Source organism: Lissotriton vulgaris, chromosome 9 (assembly GCF_964263255.1).
Source record: "Lissotriton vulgaris chromosome 9, aLisVul1.2, whole genome shotgun sequence".
NCBI classification, from domain to species: Eukaryota; Metazoa; Chordata; class Amphibia; order Caudata; family Salamandridae; genus Lissotriton; species Lissotriton vulgaris.
The window spans coordinates 678361056-678385502 of NC_141697.1; the positions used below are offsets into that span (position 1 = coordinate 678361056).

Below are 24447 nucleotides of genomic sequence, written 5' to 3' on the forward strand. Positions count from 1 at the left end.
TGCTGAAGAAGATCAGGCGCGACCGGGCCCAAGTCATTCTGGTGGCCCCGGACTGGGCTCTAAGAGTATGGTATCCTGAGCTACTCAATATGAGCATTGATCTGTCTGCCTCTTCGGGAGGATCTTCTGTCGCAGCAACAGGGGACGGTCTTCCACCCGAGCCTGTCCAGCCTCCACCTCCGTGAGTGGAGATTGAGCGTCGAAAGTTGATGGCTTTCGACCTTCCTCCCGAGGTTTATAATGTCATTCTGGCAGCCAGGCGTCCCTCAACTAAAACAGTATACGCCTGCCGCTGGAACAAATTTGTGGCATGGTGCACAGCAAAGCTGTGGATCCCCTTTCTGCTCCTCTATCTGAGGTCCTTCTGTTTCTTCTATCTTTGGCCCAACAGGGCTCTGCTCTGAGCACACTCAAAGGTTATCTTTCGGCCATCTCTGCCTTTCTATGGCTTCCAGATCAGCCTTCTCTTTTTAAGTCCCTGATTGTTAACTGGTTCCTCAAAGGCTTTATGCATACGTTTCCACCCGTGCCTTTTTATAATGCCTCAGTGGGACTTGATTCTTGGCTTGACCTTTCTGATGTGCGCTCCCTTTGAGCCCCTTCATAACTGTCCCTTACGTCTTCTCACCTTAAAGACGACTTTCCTGGTAGCTATCTCCTCTGCCAGAAGAGTGAGTGAGCTCCAGGCTCTTTCCTCTAAACCTCCTTTACTTTCTGTTCATCCGGACAAGGTGGTTTTAACACCATTGATGCTGATGTTATTTTGCTCCTGTGCTGATATTTCTTGATTCCCATTGTTCATGACGAGCTCAGCTCGTCATGAGTGTACGAGAGGTGTACCTCATGACGAGCTGAGCTCGTCATGAGCTTCGATGGGGTTAAGGACCCTTCTTTCTTGCCGAAGGTTGTCACGCCCTTCCACATCGGGCAGACCATCACTTTGCCCACTTTCTTTCCGCCTCCGCATTGTTCCAGGGAGGAGGAGAGGCTCCACCGTCTGGACCCGTAATGTGCGCTTATCTTTTTTCTGCAGCGTACACAACCGTTCCGGGTGAATGATCAGCTCTTTGTTGGCTACGTAGGTGCCAAAAAAGGTCGGGCCGTGCACCAACGGACCATCTCCCGGTGGGTCGTTCTGTGCATCAAAGCGTGTTACTCCTTGGCCAACAAGGAGCCTCCTGTGGGGCTGCTTGCCCATTCGACCAGGGCGACTTCAGCCACTACTGCCTTTCGATGCGGCGTTCCCTTGCAGGACATTAGTCAGGCAGCTGCGTGAGCCACGCTGCACACGTTTACAAAGCACTACTGCCTTGACAGTCAGGTCCGGAGAGACAGCTTCTTTGGCCGTTCTGTGCTCCATGACTTTCTGGTGTAATCCTGTTCGCAGACCCACCTCCGGGGTTGGTATTGCAGGGGTATCTATTCTAAGGTAAGGAATCTTTCACTAACTTTTCTCTTTCAGATGCACAAGTTACTACTTGTGTAATGATATATCTGTAAGAGACATTAGTTTGTGATAGATTCCTTACCGCCCCACCCATCCTCCCTGTTCTGCGGACTGATTAATAGGGTTAAGGTCATCCCTTTCAGGGCCCTAGTTTTATGCACTAATGGTCAATATCTTGCATGGCTCTGAGTTCCTGGAGCGGAAAGTCATGTACAGAACTGACGTCAGCGTGCATGGGTGGCGCCTAAGTACTCTCCATGACGTCATCTCCGTGCTGACGACGCCATTGATGGATGCAGAGCGGCAGGACGCCACCTACTGACGCGCAGGGGTACTGCTAAGCAAAACTTTCCGGATCCAGGCTGACGCATAGGGATATTCTAAGTTAAGGAATCTATCACTAACTAATGTCTCTTCCAGATATATTGTTACACAAGTAGTAACATATGTGTTCTGTCATTTGGTCTGTCTCTTGCTCTGCAAGGTTTTGGCTTCAGCATGTTTAAGGGTTATGGTTCAGCCTTCTTACAGTCGCCTGATCAGCCCATCTTGTTTAATTCACCAGTTGGTGTGCGATTTTTGTAAGGGCAGCAACACATTTCCCCTTCTCCCTTTGTAATACCCAAATGGGACCTTAATCAGGTCATGATTTATCCATTCGAGCAATCATAGCCGTCCTTTATGGCTCCTTCCTATTAACACTGTTCCTCATCACCATGGCACGGCGCATGAGTGAGCGTAAGTCTCTCAGTTGATTCACCATAACCTACCTACCTTACTAATCAAACAGGTTCCGCGAACTTGGGCATGCATCCTGCTGAAAGTGGTGACACCATTCCATGTCGGTCGAAACATCACCCTACTGGTGATCTATGCTCCGTCTCTACCCTCTGAGGAGGAGAGGCTCCATTGCTTGGACCCCAAGAGAGTGCTGAGCTTCTACATAGCTCGTATTAGAGACCACTGGATGAACAATCAGCCCTTTGTGGGCTTCTCTGAAGCAAAAAAAGGCAAAGCAGTGTAGAAGAGAACCATATTGCTCTGAATTCTGTTCTGCATTAAGATCTGCTATGCACAGGCCAAAAAAGCAGCCTCCTGTGGGACTGCATGCTCATTCTACCAGGGCCAAAGCTGTGACTGCAGTATTAGCACACAGACTCACTGTCCTAGAAATTTGCTAGGCAGTGATACGTGAGAGTCCTCATACATGTTAACAAAGCACTTTTTTCTGGACAGCCCAATTCACATAGATAATCCCCCCTCGTTCTGTGATTGGACTCTATGCATTAATATTCTCATGTCTAGGATGCTGCACATTGGTCTAGCAATATGCGTTTGGGGCTTTGCTTCTCAGTATGAACAATCTTGAAAGCAAGAGTGGTGCCTATGTAGGCTCCGATTGCTACTTTTGAAGGGGAATGGCGTCATTGCTGAGCCAACTTATGGCGTGCACAGGTACTCATGAAAAGTTTCTAGATCCAATCTTACGACTGGGGAACATTCAAAATGTGTGGAATCTGTGGTTAGGTAGTCTACTAGAAAGAGTGTTACTGAAGCTTAGTAGCTTGTTCATCCTGACCATCAATCAAGTGCTTCCAGACAGAACCTTTACGTTCTTCCAGGATCTGTGCACATATGTGCTCTATATCTGAGATACTAGCGCTTAAGAATATCTGCCGTGGAAGCTAGGAAATCAGCTATCCAACCTAGAAAAATTCACCATACAAACATACCTAGAAAAGTGGGGCAATTACAAAAGATTAATCTCAGGATTGTATGCCACACTAATTGAGGAACTATACTCAAAATCTACTACAAAGCATCTTTGAAATTTATGGCAACTATGCATTCAAAATGAGTTTCCCAACACACATTGGTCACACCTTCTGGCTAATCACGATTGATTCCTCCATGAAGCCAGACTGAAATGTATTTACTTTAAAATCTTCAACAGTTTGCACTGGTTGCCATACAAACCGTGCCGGATTAAAATGCTACTTCATGAGAGGTACTGGAGATGCGCCCAGAACTATATGGACACAATACACATTCTGTGGCACTGGCCGGTAATATAGAACTCTTGTAACTCCATCTGGCACCAGCTAGAATACAAAAGCAAATTACATTTGTTTTTAAAAGGCTGGAGTGATCAGGCCGCTTGTCTTAGGTCCTCCCATCTCTTCAACTGGTTAAGGTGATATATTTGTCCTTTTTGGTCTTATGAGGAACGGCTACACTATATGTGACTAGTGTAACCTTTTGTAGTATCTCATAAGGTCCCTGCCTTTTAGCTAAGAGTTTATTTTCCGTAGTGGGCAATAAGATGAGTACCTGATCCCCTCTGTGAACTCTATTTTGTCACCTATTGTATACCCGTTTCTGCTGGTTCTGGGCTTTCTCTAGATTCACAAGTATCTGTTCGTATAAGGATGGCACTGTTCGCTTGTTTACTGTATAATCAAGAAGGGCCTTTCCCTCATACTCTTCCGTCTCAGTGTTTTACCACAATGGGCAGAAGGGTGTGTGACTACCTTCCAAACAGTAGTTCAAAGAGGGAAAATCAAGTGGATCCTTGGACATAGCATCTGATAGCAAAAAAAACTAGGGGTAACTTACGATCCAAATCTTTCCCAGACTCTGTTATAATGTTTTTCAACATGGTCTTAATAGTATGATTGTAAGGCTCAACAAATCCATCAGTTTGTAGATGGAACACAGATGTTGGTACTTTTTGGGACTCTTAAAATCTTGTAGATCTGGCCGATCAGTTGGGACATAAAAGGGGTGCCTTAATTGGTCAACAATTCATGAGGGAATCCTACATTAAAGTGATTATATCATGAGCCACAGCAGTGGTTGTCATGCTGGGTAATGGGATCTCCTTAGGAAAGCGAGTGGCATAGTCTAAAAATACTAAGGGATACTGATGTCCCCAGGCTTAGGGGGTTGGTGGCCCCAATAAGTCCATTCCCACTCTCATAAAGGGGAGATCAGTGATGGGGAGCAGGTACAAAGGAGCTTGCACTATACCTGGAGGGTTAGTGAGTTGCCAACGTTTGCATGAGGTATATAATTTGGTTGTATCCCTTTTTCTAATTTGGCTATAGCGTTTTTGTCTCTTTTTTTCAAGTCGATCGACTCCTTGTGCCGTAGTAATGCCCGGCTTCAAGTCTTGCTGGGACTGTCATCGCATGATGCTGGTAATCGACTCGCACCGCATGTGTCTCTACTGCCTGGGGTTGGACCACAACCCCAAGTCGTGCCCAGACTGCAAGGCCATGGCACCAAAGTCTTTGCGGGAGCGGTCCCGAAAACTGCTTATAGTCGGCTCCGCGCCGCTCAAGGTCCCGGTCCCGTGGGAGGTCGAGGGACCAGTAGCGGAGCCATCACCATCGTTCGTTGGGATGGAAGTCTTCGCACTCGGAGTCAGGTAAGATGAAGCATCACAAGAAGTCGAAGAAGCATCATCGCTCACAGACTTCCCCTCGCCTGTCATGCGATGCTGCTGAGGGTGCGGGTGGTGCCTCCCTTGCAGCTCCGGCGGAGCCTACGGTGTCGCCGTCAGCCTACCCGCCCTTCCCGGGTCCGTCGGTGACTCCGGCCCAGCTGCAGGAATTTCTGGCAGTCATGGCTCGCCTCTTTGGGCCGACTGGGGGGTCCTCGCCCTTTACTGTCGGCAGCTCCGGAATCACTGTCGGATTCGACCCCAAGGATCCAGGCCTGGATCCCGGTTGACCTCGTGACACCTTCGCCGACGTCTACCCCACCGGCACCACTCCTGACATCACCCGGGCCCCCGGATGACGTTGCCCCTCGGTTTCAGCCCTGAAGTGAAGTTCGACTCTGATTCTGACTCCGATGAGGCCTTTCTATCCCTATGTCCACCAGCCTCTGTATTTTCGGCCTGTTCCACAGCCTTCGGAGGAAGGGGAGGACTGGGAGGAGTCTGAGGACCCTCTTACAGCACAGTGTGAGTTTGACCCAGACTGGGTTGCGGATTTGGGGGATGCCAGCGGTCTTGACACCTCTCCTGACCTTATCTTGCAAGTAACAAATGAAGGCTTGGAGGCTGGTTTTCTCAGTAAGAAGAAACATTCTTTCATTAGCACTAAAGCTCCAAGAACACTAGTAATATACTGTCTGCCCAAAATTCATAAGAACTTAGAAACACCCCCTGGCCGTCCTATTGTTTCAGGATGCGGGTCCATTCTGGAACCGCTGGGGGCAATATATCGACTTCTTTATCAAGGAATTCTTCCCATAAACAGAATGTTTTGTAAGAGCATGTCTATGACTAACATTATAGAGGAACACCTGTTTGACCCCACATCCAGCACTATGTGCACGCTGGTTGTGGAGGCACTCTATACTAACATCCCCCAAAGAGTCAATGCTCGTCATCGAGCAAGTACTCAATAGGCCCCCATGTCCACACACTGTACCCACACTATTCATCTTACAGCTATTAGAAATCTGCCTGACCAAAAACTTCTTCCTTTTCAATGACCAATTTTACGGCCAAATATGGGGTACCTCTATGGGAGCAGTTTTTGCTCCCAACCTGGCTATCCTGTATATGGATGATCTAGAAATGGGATGTATCCTCAATCTCACAAATCCTTTCCACAGTGGCATTGCCCTGTGGAAAAGATATATCAACGACATATTTATGCTCTGGAACGATTCCAATGATTCCCTCACACAACTGCTCCACTGGCTTAATAACAACTGCAGTGGCCTCGGATTCACCTTGTCTGAAAGTAAAACTTCCATCCCCTTCCTAGATCTTGAGATCAAACACCAGAACGGATTTCTAGCCACCTCCTTATACCGTAAACCAACTGAACGCAACCCGCTGCTCAGCTACAATAGTCACCACCCACGTGCCCTCCGTGACACACTTTCCTACTCACAATTCCTTTGTATCCGACGGAATTGTTATCACAAAGAGGACTACTTCACTGAGGCTAAGACATTGAGTGACAAGCTCTGTAGTCTGGGTTATCCCCGTAAACTTGTCCGTCGGTCCCTAAAGAGGGCCTGGTACTGTCCCATCCTCCTGGAACTCAAAGTCAAGAAACCCCAGGAAATAATTGTATGTGTTATCACCTTCTCATCAGCATCAAATGCCATACGCAAAAGTGTATTGAAGCATTGGAAAGTCTTGAACGCTGGGGTACTTAACATTAAACGGCCATTGTTCGAATTCAAGAGCAAAAAACATTCAAGATCACCTCGTAAGAGCAGCCCTCCCACCGTCTACCCCCAGGAGCACACTCAATGACCTATGGGGACTCCCTACTCTTGTGGGCCGCGCTAAATGTGGGGAATGTATTGCATGCGACACCACCGTAGAAGGCAAAGCATTTATCTATGACACAATAAAGTTTGAAAGGAGGCACTTCTCTAACTGTAACTCTGTAAATGCCATTTACGCAATCTTTTGTCCATGTATGAAAATTTATGTTGGACAAGCTACAGAAAGTCAGACTTGGCATTGGGCAACGCCGCAGCAGGATTCGCTGCAGAACCCCTAATGCTCCACTTGTGGACCATTTCTTAGCCTGTGGGCACAGTGAGCAGGACTTCACATGGACAGTCATCACTACAGTTAAACCTCCCCCAAGGGGAGCTGACATCGCACAGCTAATGAGTAAAGAAGAACTCAACTGGATACTTCAAACCAAGAGTATCCGTAATGGCCTAAACCGCCTCGAGGACTGGACATCTCTACTATGACCTGAGTTCACAGTTTTCTCCAAGAACTGAATTTATACTACATGGTTCAACTCCAAAAATGTCTGCCTCTCTGTATTTTACCCTTAACGTCCTATGATGTACTATGACCTGAGTTTACAGTGTCCTCCATGAACTTTACTACATGTGTCAACTCCATCAATGTCTGCCTCTGTGACCTTTACTCTTTATGTATTGACTGGGGACAGCCCTATTACCTCATCTATACCACCAATGTATTGTTGTCACATACTAATGTTTATTTAATAATTCACAATCCACCATGAGCATCTCGGTATTGCAATTTCTCTGGCTTACATCATTAGCAGAAGTTGAACCTAATGTTCCTTCGCCTCACATTGTCTGCATACTTCTGTAAATAATATGCCCCACCCTGTATATATTGCACTCGCCTTGTATGCATTTTGCACACTGAAAGTGACTTGTACTCACAACTTCTGTCTGCTGCAACCATTGTATATACTTCGTCCTTGCTACTCCCAACCTTTATGTAGGTAACAAATTACACCACTCTAAGATGGCCGCCACTTCGCCTCGCCTACTCAGTTCCTTCATGTCTATGGCCCACCGATCACGTGTACCTTATTCACATAACACCGCCCTCTCCATTCCTGGTCCCCGTACTCCGAACACCAGACGTGCCTCAAGCTTTGAGCATAGCCTCAGTAGGTCTGCCACCCCTCTCCCCCGAGCCCTTACTCTTTGCCTGCACTATCAACCCAGCTAACCGCCACCTTCTGTCTCATAGGTCCTCGCCGTGATCGCTATCCACGACAGGCTCGGTACCACAACTTGGTACTTGCGGGATTACCCCCTTGATAGGACAACGCTCCTCAGAAGCCCGTGTGCTTCCAAATCATCATAATCTCGGAATCAGCAGCTCGGGTAAGACCTGCAACGGGCCACTGCCACACTCGACTATCCCAAGCAGATTCATTACTAAGACGTGGTTTTAATCTACAGGCTCCCTCGACAGGTGGCTCACTCTGCAACGCCTCCACTACTGCCTCCGCAGTACTTTGAATTTACTTGTCGCCTCCCTCGGACCTTAGTTCACACACGTGGACTACACAGGGCCGGCATTGGTAATTATTGAGGCCAGCGCTCTGCCATATCTTGCGCATTCGCTTTCACTCCGGCCTTTTCAATATAGACAGTCACCCTTCAGAACTACTAGCGTGAATTCCTCACTTATAATTCTTCGTCCTCTCGTACATTACCAGCCTTTTCACTGCGTCGATACCCTAACTGTACCCCTCCATGTATTGCTCTATTCATAAATTGGTGCAGATATACTATTATTAACTGCACTCTAACTGAGTCACTAATTTCTCCCTTGCCCCTCACATTGAGCATTACCTTTTAATTGATCGGCACCACCCACGTTTAAGAGTATTCCCTGCTCACCTTCTGTTAAAATCAGCACAACTTGTACAGATGTTTTTAACTGAGTGGGTTGCCTTGACCCAGCATTACCATGCTCTAATACCTTCTTTTTCTTCCCCCCTCCCCCCCCCCCATTGCTTATTGTTTTGGTACTAAATTGTAATGTAATAAAATGCATTCATAATTAAGGTTCGACAAACATATTACTGTTTGCATGCAGGCACATCTATGGTCCTGATGATGATCCCATGTATTTTTGTTAAGGGATCGAAACGTCAACACTAATTGTACCATATGTCACTGGAAAATATGAACAAGTGTACAATGGTACTTCTATGAGAATTAAGTCTATGTAAATATATACCTATGTACAGACACCCTCCCCTTGCCTGAACACTAACCCCCCTCTCCCCCTACCCTGTTCTTGTATGTGTGGGTCGCAGATGCGTCCTACTTGTTATTGTTTCCATTCATGTTTACTAGGCTTATCTCTTAAAATAAATAATGTCCGGCTGGACAAAGAACATACTGTCGAATTAGCATATGTTTATCAATTACTCTCTACTTAAATTGTCTAGGGACCACTGTCTTTAGTAACTATTATACTACCCAAGGTCCCTAGTAACATAACTCTTGGTTTCCCTTGTCTCTTTCAAAACCTCTCCTGACCTTGGCATGCTAACTCCTCCTACCGTTGCTAAGGAGGAGGGTGCGAGTTATGCAATGGTGTTACGTAGGGCGGCACAGGCTCTCCACCTCGATCTCCCTACAGTGGCCATCAAGTCTAACCTCCTGACAGAAGAGCTTTAGCCGGCGGCTACCTCTGCGGAGCCACTGCTGCCCTTTAATGATGCTCTTTTGGACGTTCTTTTGTGCACCTGGTCCACGCCCAATACAGGGACTCCTGTGGATAGGAACGTGGCCCAACGCCATCGCCTGGCCGGGCTAACCCCTCTTTCTCTCCCAACACCCCACTCCTGAGAGCTTGGTTGTCCAAGGCTCTACGTCCCAAAGCTCCTTCCCTACCGCACCTCCGGATAGGGAATCCAAGCGACTGGAACAGTTTAGGAAGAAGATTTTTTCTTCCGCCAGTTCAGTGCTGCGGTCTGTGAACACTGCATGTCTCTTGCGTCGTTATTCCCATTCTGTGTGGGCTACGGTGGCGCAGGTGCTGCCTCAGTGTCCGGGGGAGGCCCGGACAGTGCTCTCCAAAGCTATTGCTGAAGGGAGAGATGCAGCAAAGTTCACAATACAATGTGGCCTTGACACCGCCGACTCGCTGGGCAGGGCGATTTACACGACAGTGGCGCTCCACTGTCACGCCTGGCTGAGGACTACTGGCTTCTCGGGGGATGTCCAGAACACTCTGATGGACATGCCTTTTGATGGCATTCACCTTTTTGGCAACAAAGCAGATAGTGCATTGGAGCGTTTTATGGACTCGTGGCTACGGCCAAGTCCTTGGGCCTTTCGGCTGCTCGCCCTCCCCCGCCTTCTGCTTTTTGCTCCTTTCGTGGCCACTGAAGGGGCACCCCAACACGTTCGCTTGAGAGCCACAGGCCGCAGCAGCAACAGTCTCAGTGCGTACGTGGGACCCGCAGAGGCGGGTCAGGGGGCCAGCGGGCGGATCAGTCCACCTCCACCCCGGCCACCACTGCCTCCAAACCTTCCTAGTCCTGTTTTTCAGTCCCATCAAACGCCAGCAGGCGGCAGGATTCGCCATCACCTCCCCCACTGGCGCACCATCACTACGGACAGGTGGGTTTTACAAGTAGTACGAAGGGGCTACTCCCTCCCCTTCGGGACTACCCCTCCAGCCATGCCACCCCAGTACCACCTCATGTCGGGGGGATCACTTGGCACTTCTTCAACAGGAAGTTGCAGCCCTCTTGGCCAAGGGGGCCATCTAGCGCGTTCCTGCGCCAGAAGTAGGTTTTGGTTGTTATTCCCACTACTTTCTGGTGCCCAAGAAGGACAAGGGCTTGCGTCCTATCTTAGACCTCCGGAACGTCAATCACTTCCTCCGACAGGAGATGTTCAAGATGTTAACTCTGGCTCAAGTCTTGTCTGCCCTGGACCCTGGAGACTGGATGGTAGCGTTGGATCTGCCCAACGCATATTTGCATATTCCAGTCCTGCCAGCCCCCGGCATTACCTGCAGTTTACGGTAGGCCACAAGCACTTTGTTTACCGTGCTCCCCTTTGGCCTTACCAGCGCCCCTCGGGTGTTCACGAAAGTGATGGCGGTGGTTGCAGGTCATTTGCGCAGATCAGGGGTTCCAGTCTTCCCCTATCTCGACGACTGGCTGTTGAAGGAGGGATCGCCCCAGGCAGTCATCCCCCACCTCCAGACTGCTGCAACCTCCTGTATTTGCTGGGGTTCTTCATCAGTGTGCCGAAGTCGCACCTCCTTCCCTCTCAGAAGCTCCTCTTCATCGGAGTGGTTCTGGATACAACGCTCTTTCGGGTCTATTTTCCCGAACGACCAGTCTAGGATATTCAGTCTTTGATTCTCATCTTCCGGCCTCTATCCTGGGTTTCAGTGCAGATGACCCTGAGGCTACTGGACCTCATGGCCTCCTGCATATTGCTGGTTGATCATGCCAGATGGCATAGGCAGGCTCTGCAGTGGAACCTGAAGTTTCAGTGGGCGCAGCATCAGGGGAACCTGTCCGAGTCTGTCCAGATCTCGGAGGGCACTGCAAGAAAGTTGCAGTGGTGGCTCTCAAACCTGCATTGGGTCAATGGCATATCCCTCTCCCTTCCCCAACCAGAGCACACAGTGGTGACGGACGCATCCCTCCTGGGATGGGGCGGTCACATGGGAGAGGTGGAGATCAGAGGGCTCTGGTCTCCGACTTCATATCAACCTTCTGAAGCTTTGGGCGATCTGGCTTGCACTGAAGGCATTCCTTCCCTCTGTCAAGGGGAGAATGGTGCAGGTGTTCTCGGACAACACCACCGCCATGTGGTACTGCAACAAACAGGGGGGGTTGGGGCCGTGGACCCTATGTCATGAGGCTCTGCACTTCTGGACATGGCAGGAACAACAAGGCATTTCCCTGATGGTTCAACACCTGGCAGGTTCACTGAACGCCAGGGCGGACGAACTCAGCCACAGGTGCATGATAGATCACAAATGGTGTCTTCACTCTGAGGTGTTGCAAGGTCTCTTTCGACAGTGGGGTGAGCTTTGGTTAGATCTATTTGCCACCCAAGAGAATGCGCAATGTCAGCAATTCTGCGCGTTGGAATTTCCAAGGCAGCACGCTTTTCGTAGCGAGTGAGGTTGCGGTCTGTTCGCCTTTTCACCTATACCACTTCTGCCCAGACTGCTGAAGAAGATCATGTGCGACCGGGCCCAAGTCATTCTTGTGGCTCCAGATTGGGCACGAAGAGTCTGGTATCCCGAGCTGCTCAACATGGCCATCGATCATCCTATCAGACTACCTCTAAGGGAGGATCTTCTGTCGCAGCAGCAGGGGATGGTCCTTTACCCGAACCTGTGCAGTCTCCACCTCCTTCCGTGGAGATTGAGCGGCGGCAGTTGACGTCTTTCGACCTGCCTCCCGAAGTCTGTGACGTAATCTTGGCAGCCAGGCATCCCTCCACTAAGACTATATACGCCTGCCGATGGAACAAGTTTGTGGCATGGTGCACAGCAAAGGCTGTGGATCCCCTTTCTGCCCCTCTTTCTAAAGTTCTCTTGTTCCTTCTTTCTTTAGTCCAGCAGGGCTCTGTTCTGGGCTCTATCAAGGGCTATCTTTAAGCCATCTCTGCCTTCCTTCGGCTGCCTTATGAACCTTCTCTTTACTAGTCCCCGGTAGTTAACTGTTTCTTAAAAGGCTTAACGCATCTTTTTCCTCCAATCCCCTTCGTTATGCCTCAGTGGGACTAGAATCGTGTGCTTACCTATTTATTGTGCGCTCCCTTTGAGCCGCTTCATAACTGTCTTTAAGGCTCTTGACTCTTAAAGACTGCTTTCCTGGTAGCTATCACTTCTGTTAGAAGGGTGAGTGAACTCCAGGCTTTTTCTTCCAAACCTCCTTTCCTGTCTGTCCATCCGGACAAGGTGGTTCTCAGGACCCGACCATCTTTCCTTCCTAATGTGGTCACTGCATTCCACATCGCCAGATGTTATTCTCTGGCAAAAAAAGAGCCTCAAGTTGGGCTATGCGCCCATTCCACCAGGGCGACAGCGGCCACTATTGCCTTGGGAAGAGGAGTTCCTCTAAATGACATCTGTCATGCGGCCACGTGGGCATTGCTGCCCACGTTTACAAAATATTACTGCCTGGACAGCCAAGTCAAGAGAGACGGCTTCTTTGACAGTTCTGTTTCCAGGACTTTCTCGTGTGATCTTGGTTTGCAGACCCACCACCGGGGTTAGTATTGGTGGGGTATCTATTCTAAGGTAAGGAATCTATAACTAACACATTTCTTTTAGCTGGACAAGTTACTTACCCTTGGTAATGACATATCTGTAAGAAACATTAGTTAGTTATAGACTCCTTACCGCCCCACCCATCCTCCCCCTTCTGCAAACTGATTTCTAGGGTTGAGGAATTCCTTTCAGGGCCCTAGTTTTATGCACCAGTGGTCAGTGTCTTGCATGGCTCTGCGTTTCTGGTGCGGAAAGTCGTGTACAGAACTGATGTCAGCGCGCATGGGCAACGTCTAAGTAGCTACCGCAACGTCATCCCGGCGACCACGCCGCTGACGACGAACGTGGAGCCGACTGACACCACCTTCCGACGTGCAGAGGTACTGCTGACGAAAAAACTTTCCGGATCCAGTCTGACACCTGGGGGTAATTCTAAAGTAAGGAATCTATAAAAAAAACTGTTTCTTACAGATATATCCTTACCGAAGGTAAGTAACTTGCTCATTAGTATGTTAACAAGCCAATGTATTACAAGCATTGCCAAAAACCTTTTCAAACAACTGAAACGTCCACTGGTTAGCCACTGCTTCGGAGAATACTGCTATACAGACTATGTATATCTACAGCAGACATGCCTTGAACGGATTATGTTACTTAACCTTTAGGCACCTGTTCTTACCATGTATAGCTGTAGATTCATATGCGCCCTCCCTCCTCCCCCAACACATATGGTTGTTGCCGTTCTCATTACTTACATTATATATGGATGGACATCTCTATACTACACTAACTGACTCCATTCCCACCTACTTCGGGAAAACAATCTAACAATGGAATAATTGCCCATGCACACTATCACTGAAAGGAGTCGCCTCCTTCCCTTGTGACTGGAAATGACTTCGAAGAAGAAAAAACCTGCAAACATCTAGACCCAACACTAGTTGGCATGAGTATGCAAAGCATGTGAATCTACAGCTCTACATACCAGGAACATATGCTTATAGGGTAACATAGTCCATTTCTTAAATCCTGAATTCTGTAGTACTATGTTCAGGGACTAGCCCCCGTATTCCATAGGATGGTCAGACCTCTTTGAACAATCTTTTTAGTTGAGGGTGGATGCTACGTATAATTATTTTCTATGTTTTGTACTGGGATGGGCCTGCTGCTGTCGTCGCTGCTTATGAACCCAGATGGCTTGAAGTCAGTGCTCCAGGGCCCGTTGACATACCTGTCACATGTGGGGCAGGATGGCACACAGAAGGTGGAGTCCCTTAAAGGCACAGTGCCGGCTTTCACTTTTCAGTCTGTTGCAGTCTTTCTGCTGACGGTGCTCTTCATTTACTTACTTTTCCCTTTTTATAGGTTTGTGAAAGTTTTTTTCTTATTTCGTTATTTAGTTTATTTGGATGTTGTATTTAATGAAAAGTAAATGAAATGTGACCACTTTAGGCATTTAATAAGCTAATTAGCCTTATTTCTATGTTGAAGTTCACTTTTCTATTAAACGTTCAGCACTGATGTACGTTTTTGTAAAGTCCTCTGGGGTCTTCTGCGTGACAGTTCACTGCTTATGGCTGATTATAATTCCCCTGAACAAGAACTAGGATTGCAGGTGGGTAAATTTTCCATCACCAATATGTTTCCATGCATGAATAAGAGTATACGGGCATTCCCTTCATTTCCTGTGAAACTCTATGGCTAACTTAGCTGCCCCGTTTCCCCCCCCCCCCCCCCCCCCCTCCCCTCCCCAAGACAGTTCTCAAGAAGGGTCCTTTCTGCAGGAGATTGATGAGACCGTAATGGAGTACGTGAACACCGGAGCCTTAATCCTGTTGTTAAAAAAATGAGCAATTTGGGATAATGTTTGCAACTAATGCTGTGGTCAACCTGATGCGTTCTGTGAATGGCTAATTCAGCACAAGGGTATCTATTAAATGTTGAGATAATGCACAATATCTGAATCTGTAAAAAAAAAAAAACTGAATTTTACACTTTTTTACTTTGCTGTAAACTTGCTAGCAGATACACACATCCAATACATTTAACATGCCAACAGTCACTTGTCCCAGGATGCTACCTCCCTCTAATTTAAGTCTCTCCTATCCTACAGCAAGCCCACATTCCAAATGCCATCATGATGATTCTTGAAGCCACTAACAAGCCAGAACCAATGTCAAAAGAATCTCGGCAGCATGAAGAGGTGAGGACAATATGGTTGTTGCGTTATTAAATAGATATGAAAGTAATTCTTATACACTTGACAGTGGAACTTGTGTACCAAAGTTGTGTCTTAAATATGTGTCCTTTTACAGAGGACTGGAAACCTTATTCTCCAAATATGTATTTATTCATTGTTGGGCTAGATACTTTTCTGCATGTTTGGGCCTTGACCCATTGTTCACAAAAGACATAGAACAAGCTTTGAGACCCTCTGTGTCATCCACTGGCTTTCTCCGATTAGTTTATTTTAGCCATTGGCTTGAGACTTTGTCCTAGTGTGGCTCTGCAGAGGGTGGTGTTCATTTCTCACCTAATGCCATTGGGTGTTTGTGTTTACCCTTCCATCCCCATGGTAGTGCTTGTGTGGAACCGATTGAGAGCTACTTTCCAACTAATGCCATCTTTCTCCTTCCCTGCCTGCTCCCTCCTGGGTGTCTGACTCAAATATGCTAATGCTGTATGCACTAGCATGTTAAATTTAGACTATTGATTTTGCAAAGCCTTGTTTTTATGGAAGAGAAAGCTCTGTTGATGTACTCTGTAACCTTAGCTGAATTAGTGGGATAAATTTGCCTGTCAATGTACATCAATTTTGAGCTGGTGCAATGGTATGCTTTACATGCACACACTGGGTCTTGAAGAGTTTAGAGCAGTACCCCTGCACTCCGGGAGGTGGAATCACCCACATCAGAAGTGATGTGTGTGGTACCTATATAGGCACCACCTTGGTGCGCTGATGTCCATTCTTTCTTTTCCGTGACAGGGCTGGTCCAGCCTAAGCTACCCCTCAATCGCTTTTTGCTAGTATTTTTCAACACTCTATTGACTCTTTTTTTGAGATTTTCATCTCCTGGTGTGAGGCCATCAACCAAAGAAACCGCCTGGTTTTAAACCATGTGGGGCCTGTCATAGACAAATGTCGGTGACAGACACTCACTTGGTGTGTTTGTGGGGTCTGGTGTCAGGACACAACTCCATGGCATACGAGGATTACCGCTCCATGCACCTCAAGGCGCTGAGGTAGTGATCCCTCAAGCTCCTCCCCACCCAACTTCATTCGATTCTGCAACGTTGAGGTCTAGTTTGCATGGGAGGTCCTGGGACTGTTTGCGGATCCCCTGCCGAAGTTAATTGCTGCATTTAAAGTCATTGGGGGAAGTCTCACAGACACAAGTCCAAACACTCTTCAACTTCACTACATCCGTGGAAGTCATCTGATGAGACAAGAAAGGGTCGGCACTCCAGGCTCCGTAGATCTGTGGGGCCTGATCCTGGGTCTGCTTCATACTTACCTGATTTTACCAATGCCGGATCGACCTCTGTCCAACTAAAAGGAATTATTTGAGGCCATGCACCTCATCTTTGGGTTGCCTAACCCCCTTAAGGTTGCCTTTGGGCCCCACAACTGTGGGGTGGACCCTACTGGGAGAAGCCGTTGGATTCAACCTTTGCACCAGTTTGACCGCGGGGACCCCTCACTGATTCCAGAGCAGAGCCTCCAGCGAGATCGAGACCTTCCTCAGTGCTAACGCCCCCATGCTGCCACCAACCCTAGGTAGCGCTGTCTCCATTGGTATTCCCGACTACGACATGGAGCCAGTTGGCCGTCATCCGACACTGCGTCTGGTGCTGACTCAGCACATTCTTCTTAGAGCATCGCCAGTGCCTTATTTGATTAATAGGCCTGGTGATGGAGATGTTTCGAAGGGGTCATTGGACCCTTATAAAGACGACCCAGTTGAGCAACAGGACAGGTGGTATGAGGGAAAACTGGGTGAGGTTAGTGGGTTGAACACTTCACCTGACTCTAGCCTGGTTTACCCTCCTACTGTGGTGTGGAGGAGGGAAATAAGCCCAACGCTAGATGTCAGGAGTATGCAAAGCTTGTGGTCCGCAGAAATTCACTTTTGCATTCAGTTTATTGTAAACAGTAAGTTTGTAGCATGTGTAGTTGTAGATAAACATGCTGTGCATACTAAAGCCATCCAGTGTTGGGGTCGGACGTGTACAACTTGTTTTTCTTTGAAGGAAGTCTTTTAGGGTCCCAAGGTAAAGTGACTTTACCTATTGGTGGTATTGCACATGGGCATCATCTACATTGTTATATTGTTTTTTTCTCTAGTGTCTGGTTCAGACATGTCATTCACAGCTCCGGTTCACCGCCTCCAGGTGTTCTCGTCTGTCTCTCTGTCCAAATTTCTTATCGGTACCTACAAACGTGCCTTTTCTTTGGTTTCCATCGTCGAGTACTTTAGTCTCCATGTTTAACTAATCCCCTCAACTCCCTAACCCCTCAGCTTGAGAGTGTTCCTGTGATGACCAGGACTCATTTCCGATCCTGTTCTAGTTGTCAGGCCAAATATCTGGGATCTGACCGCCACAAAGTTTGCAAACTCTGTTTATCTCCCTACCACATTTAAATTATCTTTTCGGCCTACCTTCCATTTCGCAGCAAGGAAACTCTTCGGTACTGACCCGCTCGTTGTATGGCCCCGGTCACCATGACGCATAAACAGTAAGTGGAGGAGACTTCAGACATCTTTGGAGAACAGGAGTAGGATGTCAAAGAGGTGGATGCTCCAGGCGTCGCAGTGGAGGCGGCATTTTCACCTGAAAGTGTTGGTTCAGACGCAGATGTGAAGTCCGAGGATTCTCCGCCAGCCCAGCGCCCTCATAAGTTCAGTGGGTACTGATATTTCCATAAATTCACCACCTAGAGGCGCAAGCCTCTAGCTCCTAGGTTGCTTATGAAGCCTCTGGTGCACCACTACCTTCCGGCCATGGCCGAAGCCAAAATTTGGAGGGGGACCCAACGCCCAAGCCCCATTCGGTCCCGAAGTCCCAATCTAAGCTTTGCCCGCAGTTATTGCTTCAGACCGAAGGGCACATCCTTCCCCACCCTCGGACTGGAAAGGATTGGAGCTAAAAACTTCATAGCCAAGACAGACAGCACCAAAACCTTCGGCGCCACTGGTGAGTCCGGGGTCGATACCTGCCAACTCTAAGCAGCCGGAGCTGAGATTGGGCTCCGCACCCTTTGGTTGCCAAACTTCTACAGCTCTAGTGCCTCTTTCCACTGCACCATCCTCTGGTGCTTCTGAGGAATTTGGTCAGCCAATTCTCGAGGGGCTGCAGGAAGACTTGGATGCTCAACAGCAACAAATTCATATCTTACCTGGCACAGGTCGGATTCTGACAAAATCTCCACAAGTGCCAAGGACTCTGCGTCTCATAAGAGGAAGATGACTTTTGAGGAGGCCATCAACCTACCAGAATTTCTAGCCCTCAAAGAGACATGACAGAGCAACCTCTCACCTACCTCCTGTTTGTCCGTGTTCTTCTCTGCCTCCTCCTTCTACACCTCAATCTGTCTCCTGATTTGCCCCTGGGGTCACCATAGCATTTATCTAGAAGTTCTTCACATTCGGGGTGGGAACAGTCTTAGGCTCCCTTATGACCCATATGGCCACCCCCATGACCCTCTGTGTCCCGTCCCTTGGGATGATTAAGATGCAGAAGCCTGCAGTCCTCCCCCTCCATGTGCAGCAATAGGAGGAGGATTTCCTTGTGGAAACCCTCTCCTCCACCCAAAGCTCCCAAGGAGCCAGTCAAGGCAAGAGTTCTAATGCATAGAGTGGGTAGGAAGTATAAAGCCTCCCTTGGTGACCCTCAATACATCTGTGGGCAACTACTCCCTGTCTCTTTGGTGTTTAATATAGATAGAAAGCATGCCAATACTCCGGGTACTTGGGATGTACCCCCTCCCGATTGGGAGAGCTAGAAAATGAATGCAAGGAAAAGAGTAGTGGCACAGTCTGTATTCCATTGGCAAATTGCTAATTCAATTGGCTTCCTTTTCCAGTATAACGGCGCACACTGGGATAAAATGTTGGACCTGATAGAGCATCTCCCAGAGCAGTACCGCAAGAAGGGGCAACAGTTAGTGGCAGGGTGACAGATAATCTTGAACACTAATATCTGGTGGACTCTGTATACCGTGGATACAGCCGCATGTGGCATTAATGAAAGTAGGCTGCTGTGCTGCCATGACTAGCTATGTGTTTCAGGCTTTAAGCCTGAAGTACAGCAGCATCTACTCAATGTTCCATTTGATGGTCAGCATCTCTTTGGACCTTAGGTAGATGAAGTGCTTTAAAAAATCAAAAAGGATACTGATACAGCTAAGGCCATGCGTGCCCTTCAAACACCGGCCCCCAGAGGTTCCTTTTGGCGCTATTGGTACCTCCAAGACCCGCACTCCAGAAACCTCCTATACCTTTACAAAGCCAGGATAGTAGTCCCCCTTGCTGGGTTACTACAGGGGCAGTTATATGGGCTATAATGAAAGAGGTAAAGGTAATGATACTGCTCCTAAGGGAACCACCCCTACCTCAAAACAGTATTGCCCTACAGCTTCCACCCAATCATGCAACACCTGTCGGGGGAAGATTACTGGGGTTTATGTCCTGTTGGGCAAAAATCACAGCAAACACAAGGAGATGATGGACAGAGTGCTGAAACTTTTCAGACACTCACCCCCAGTCACAGATCCGAGTTGAATCCATCATCGTTCTTCAGCTCACTTGGCCACCCCAGTTTGGACCCAGCCATATGCAAATCAGTCTTGACCCTGTGCCTCATGGGTACAGTCCAGCCCGAACTGCCAGGCCAGGTCCTCCCTGGACAGGAAACAAGCTTCCTGGGACCAATTTCGGGTTAACACCCCTCATCAGCCAGGCTAGCTTGAATCCAGTGGCACAGTGAGCAAGGGACACACGTCTGGGCATACCCTGCCAATTTGGGGCGAACATAGCAAACACAAGGTGATGGACAGAATGCTGAAACTTTTCAGACACTCACCCCCAGTCACAGATCTGGGTTGAATACAGGAGAGCTAATCTCTGGAACTCAAACACCACCTAACATCCCCTCTCGTCAACACAGATTATCCGAAAAGCATCTGCACCTTCTTCATGAGAAGGTAAAGGTTCTCCCTCAATTTAGCAGAAAGTGTGTACACACCCTCTACTTTCTTATCCCAAAGGAGTGCTGCTCCTTCAATTCTGTCCTCGATCTCAGTCCTTCAAACATTAAATCGGGGCTAAGAGGGAATAAGGAAAGGGTCGCCCTCCACTCTAAATCTGTAACTCAACTACAGACCCAATCCAATGGCATAAAGATATATCAGTGACTCAGAAAGAGGGGCGGTCAAAACATCCTGCTCCCAGACACTCTCTTATACACGTTATAAGGAGGTGATGCACTGTACTCCGCCCACGTTAAAAAACACCTGTTCTCCCGGACAGTCACCACAGAACAACACAAGTTGTGACCCAAAACAAAGGTTGGTCGCAAGAGTCCACACCTAATGTTGGACTAAGCTCTTAATAGAGAAAAAATGTGCGAGAAGCAAGAGACGCCTCACGGAAACACCACCAACGGGGTAACTGGTATGCAATTTCCAGACAGGCCCCTGTCTCCTCATCGGTAGTCACTTGCTTCTCAAAAGAAATAAGAAGAAAGAAAAGAGGTGTCCAAAACAAACAACATAAAATGTGACAAACAGTGGAAAGCAGAAAAATCTGCTGGTGACAACCACACACATATAACTGAGTGCCTAAAAACACAGCACACACGTCCCTTTACCAACTTTATTCATAGGGAGGTGATAGCGTGCTGTTTAAATTAAAAAGGCTGGTAGCTATTCATGCATTCCGTTACCTAATACCAGTGCCGACATCTTTTACTGCTATAATGCGTTAAGTAGTTTCATCAGGGCTGCACTCATATGCTGCCACTCCACTTTTTGACACTAGTTCTGTAATGCACAGGAGTCAGCCAAGTTAGTCATACCTGCCGCTCCAATTTCAAAAAGGTATCAGGGTAGTCCAATCGTAAGTTTTCCCTTTTCCTTAGTATTAAGTTTTCGTGACGACAACAGGAAGACGCCTTTCCTCCGCCGGCGCCTTTCCGCGCCGAGCGTTCCGGAAGTCGACACCACTCGTCATCCTCGTCAGGTAAGAAACAAAAGAAGTCGGGGCATCGTCATCGTACCCCCGACTCCCCCCGACGCTCGCGCGATGCGGCCGGGGGTTCGGGTGACCCCAACCCCGCGGCTCCGCGGGAGTCGCCGGCGCGGCCTGCCCCTTACCCTCAGGTCCCTGGGCACGGTGCGACGCCTGAGGAGATGGAGGCGTTCCTCATGGCCATGAGGGCCCTGTCTCCTCCGGCGGGTTCCACGGCGCCTACGGGCCCAGTGAACCCGTCCGGGGGCCCTAGCGGTTCTGCTGACCCTGCCTCGACGCCGTCGGATGCTCCGATTCCGGCGCCGCCGCCGGCGCCGATCCCGGCGCCGCTAGGGCCTTCGGGGTCGACGCCGGATGGACGCCCATCCAACCCGGCGCCGATTCCATCAGGGTTGCCCGCGGCTCCGCCTCCGCGCGACGCCGGTTCCTCGGTGCTGGCTTCGGGCGGCACCGGGGCTCCGGCGCCGGCTCCGGGCGGCGCCGTCCCCTTACCTTCACCGACGCCGGACGCGGGGCCGGACGGGCGTCGCACGACGCCGGTCCCGGCGCCGATGGGGCCCATGAACCCCGAGGAGCCGGTCTACATCGTTGACTCCGAATACAGAGAGGATGAAGAGTCCGGTGAAGGTTGGGAGGGATCCGAGGACCCTCTGTCACGCGAGTGCCAGTATGACCCGGACTGGACAGGTGACTTGGGGGATGCCAGTGGTCTGGACGACTCTCCTAACCCTGGTTTGATCTCTCCTCCTTCTGTGGCATCGGTGGAGGGAGCTGCATATTCTGTGGTGCTGATGAGGGCTGCCAAGGCCTTACACCTTGAGCTCCCCGTCGCGGCCGTGAGGCCTAACATCCTCACCGAGGTCTTCAAACCGCAGTCATGCCCACAGGAGCCACTGCTGCCGTTTAATGAAGCCTTGTCGGACGTTCTGTTGGGCACGTGGTCCAGGCCCGCTTCAGGTGCGCCTGTCGATCGGAACGTGGCCAGGCGCCACCGTCCTTGTCCGGACGACCCCAAGTTCCTGTCTACCCACCCCACTCCTGAGAGTCTGGTGATCCAGGCCTCGACCTCCCAGTCCGCATTCCCGTCGGCCCCACCCGACCGGGAATCCAAGAGGTATGACCAATTTGGCAAGAAGGTCTTCTCGTCCATTAGTTTGGGCCTGCGGTCTTGCAACACCGCCTGCCTCTTGGGCCGCTACACCCACTCTGTGTGGGATACGGTCGCGGAACTGCTGCCAGAATGCCCCATGGAGGTGCGGGCAAAACTCGGTCAGGCTGTGGCTGAGGGCCGAGATGCAGCGAAATATTCAATACGGTGTGGTCTTGATACGACCGACTCGCTAGGCAGAGCTATGTCAACGACGGTGGCGATTCGTCGCCACGCCTGGCTGAGATCCGCCAATTTTTCGGCAGATGTCCAGAGTACATTGATGGACATGCTGTTTGATGGCTGTCACCTGTTCGGTGACAAGGCGGACCACGCGCTGGAACGCTTCAAGGACTCCAGGGTCACGGCCAAGTCCTTGGGTCTCTCGACCCAGCGTCCGCAACCGGGTTCGTTTCGCCCCTTTCGTGGCCAAGGAAGGGGCGCCCCCACACGTGCTGCCAGCCACGCGCCGCAACAATCCTTTCAACGCGGTGGCGGCCGTGGAAACCGCCGTGGTGGCGGTCGGGGACAACGGCGGGGTCAGACCACACCCTCCCCCGCAGCATCTACCCCAAAATCCTCCTAGTCTGTGCTTTCGGCCCCATGTGACGCCAGTGGGTGGCAGGGTTCGCCATCACCACGCTCACTGGCGCACAATCACTTCGGACAGGTGGGTGCTGCAAATTGTCCGAAGGGGCTACTCCCTCCCCTTCGAGACCTCTCCTCCAGCCATGCCACCGCAGAACCACCGTGTGTCGGGGGACCACTTGACACTTCTGCAGGAGGAAGTTACGGCCCTCTTGGCCAAGGGGGCCATCGAGCGCGTTCCTGGGCCAGAAGTAGGGCGTGGTTGTTATTCCCACTACTTTCTGGTGCCCAAGAAGGACAAGGGGGGCCTACGTCCTATCTTGGATCTAAGGAGCGTCAACGGCTTCCTCCGGAAGGAGAAGTTCAAGATGTTGACGTTAGCTCAGGTCTTGGCTGCTCTAGACCCGCAAGACTGGATGGTAGCGTTGGACTTGCAGGACGCCTATTTTCACATCCCCGTCCTGCCGGCCCACCGGCGTTACCTGCGGTTCACGGTAGGCCTGGAGCACTTTCAGTTTATCGTGCTCCCCTTCGGCCTTACCAGCGCCCCACGGGTGTTCACAAAGGTGATGGCGGTGGTCGCAGCCCATCTGCGCAGGTTAGGGGTTTAAGTCTTCTCCTACCTAGACGACTGGTTGTTGAAGGCGGGCTCGCCCCAGACAGTCGTCCACCACCTTCAGATGACGGCAGACCTCTTGCACGACCTGGGGTTCTCCATCAATGTGCCGAAATCACACCTGTGTCCCTCTCAAAAGCTCCTTTTCATCGGAGCGGTTCTGGACTCGGCGCAGTTTCGGGTTTATCCTCCGGAACGGCGGGTTCGGGATATTCAGGCTTTGATTCCCATCTTTCAGCCGCTATCCCGAGTTTCGGTCAGGTTGACGCTGCGGCTGCTGGGACTGATGGCTTCCTGCATCCTTCTGGTGCATCACGCCCGGTGGCGGATGCGGGCTCTGCAGTGGGACCTGAAGTTTCAGTGGGCCCAGCATCAGGGCAACCTGTCCGACCACGTCTTGATCTCGGAGGGCACTGCGAGACAACTGCAGTGGTGGCTTACGGACCGCGATTGGGTCAGGGGCAAGTCCCTCTCCCTTCCCCAACCGGAGCACGTTGTCGTGACGGACGCGTCCCTCCAGGGCTGGGGTGGCCACTTGGGAGAGGCAGAGATCAGAGGCATCTGGTCTCCGGCGGAGTCCCGGCTCCATATCAACCTGTTGGAGCTGCGGGCGATTCGTCTGGCACTGAAGGCATTCCTCCCCTTTGTCAACGGGAGTGTAGTGCAGGTGTTCACCGACAACACCACCGCCATGTGGTACTGCAACAAACAGGGCGGAGTGGGGTCGTGGACCCTTTGCCAGGAGGCTCTGCGCCTCTGGCAATGGCTGGAACGTCAGGGCGTGACTCTGACGGTTCAACACCTGGCAGGTTCTCTGAACGCCAGGGCGGACGAACTCAGCCGTCGGTGCTCGATGGATCACGAATGGCGTCT

General features: G+C 50.0%; 1 protein-coding gene across 3 annotated transcripts in view; it reads left to right on the forward strand.

Moving 5' to 3' along the window:
- The window catches only part of SYMPK (symplekin scaffold protein), a 1074905-nt gene that overhangs the window by 980218 nt on the left and 70240 nt on the right, over positions 1-24447 (forward strand). For all 3 annotated transcript variants that reach the window (XM_086938396.1, XM_086938395.1, XM_086938397.1), the window contains one exon: positions 15088-15177. In XM_086938396.1, the coding sequence (XP_086794522.1) occupies positions 15088-15177 (90 nt within the window). The remainder of the gene's footprint in view (positions 1-15087; positions 15178-24447) is intronic.